This window comes from Sinocyclocheilus rhinocerous, unplaced genomic scaffold, assembly GCF_001515625.1.
Source record: "Sinocyclocheilus rhinocerous isolate Xijiao unplaced genomic scaffold, SAMN03320098_v1.1 C36014042, whole genome shotgun sequence".
Lineage (NCBI taxonomy): Eukaryota > Metazoa > Chordata > Actinopteri > Cypriniformes > Cyprinidae > Sinocyclocheilus > Sinocyclocheilus rhinocerous.
Genome location: NW_015770579.1, coordinates 1 through 762, shown reverse-complemented (window position 1 = coordinate 762; position 762 = coordinate 1). Strand labels below are relative to the sequence as shown.

The following is a 762-nucleotide window of genomic DNA, read 5'->3' as shown; positions in this document are numbered from 1 at the left end:
AACTAACTGATGCTGTTTGTGTTTCAGAGGATGCTGGGGTATATCTGGCAGTGTTTCTATTCCTCATGTCTGCGCTTCTGGTTGAAATGGTTCCTCCGGCTGGTCACAGGAAGATGCGAGCTGCAGCGTATTTGTGCCCGCTGCAAAGCTGGAGCGCTGAGGACAGCACAGATAGGTGAGGATCATACGTAGACTACATCTATAAATATATGAACCTATGCGAGAACAGTTAAAGAATCATTTAACCCATTTGTGGTCAGTTTTTTTTTGTTTTGGCTGAATTGTTCAAGACAGCATTTGAATTGTCGTGCATCACTTTTGCAAACCTCTCATGGTTGCTTGTCTTGTAGAGTATTCCCTGAAGTCCTCTAAAAGCAAGGTAAGCGTGACGATGATTTCTGGCTGCTTCAGTACTTTCTTATCTGAGCTAAACATTAACATTGACCAGATTCTTCACTCCAGACCAATTGATCTGATGGATCAACCTCATTCTCTACTGCACTCTGAAGTGTGTTTGTGTTCGATCAGGTATTGCGAGCAGCTTTATCTTTGAAGGAGAATGGTTTGGATGAGCATCTGGCTCAAATAATCCAAGAGAAGAGAATCAAGGAGCAGAAAGATCCTACGTGAGGCTCTCTTAAGATTGCATTAACTTCATTCAGTTGGGAAAATAAACATTTTGCAACCTTTTTCTGCAACAGTGACACATTCACAACGAGTCACATGATTTGATCCGGGGTTTTTTTTTTTTTTTTTACACGT

The 762-nt window shown here is 41.5% G+C and overlaps 1 protein-coding gene across 1 annotated transcript; it reads left to right on the top strand.

Moving 5' to 3' along the window:
• The first annotated feature begins 28 nt into the window (after positions 1–28).
• On the top strand, positions 29–740 carry LOC107735375 (ELMO domain-containing protein 2-like). Its single transcript, XM_016547075.1, has 3 exons — positions 29–175; positions 351–379; positions 529–740. Exons 1-3 carry the CDS (start codon positions 31–33, stop codon positions 628–630), a joined length of 276 nt encoding a protein of 91 aa, XP_016402561.1. The 5' UTR covers positions 29–30; the 3' UTR covers positions 631–740.
• The last annotated feature ends 22 nt before the right edge of the window (positions 741–762 follow it).

Bases quoted from the DNA above. Each gene is read 5' to 3' on its own strand.
- LOC107735375 (XM_016547075.1), top strand. From the start codon at position 31: ATGCTGGGGTATATCTGGCAGTGTTTCTATTCCTCATGTCTGCGCTTC. The intron at 176-350 runs GTGAGGATCATA...CTTGTCTTGTAG, and splicing joins GCTGAGGACAGCACAGATAG to AGTATTCCCTGAAGTCCTCT. The intron at 380-528 runs GTAAGCGTGACG...GTGTTCGATCAG, and splicing joins TGAAGTCCTCTAAAAGCAAG to GTATTGCGAGCAGCTTTATC.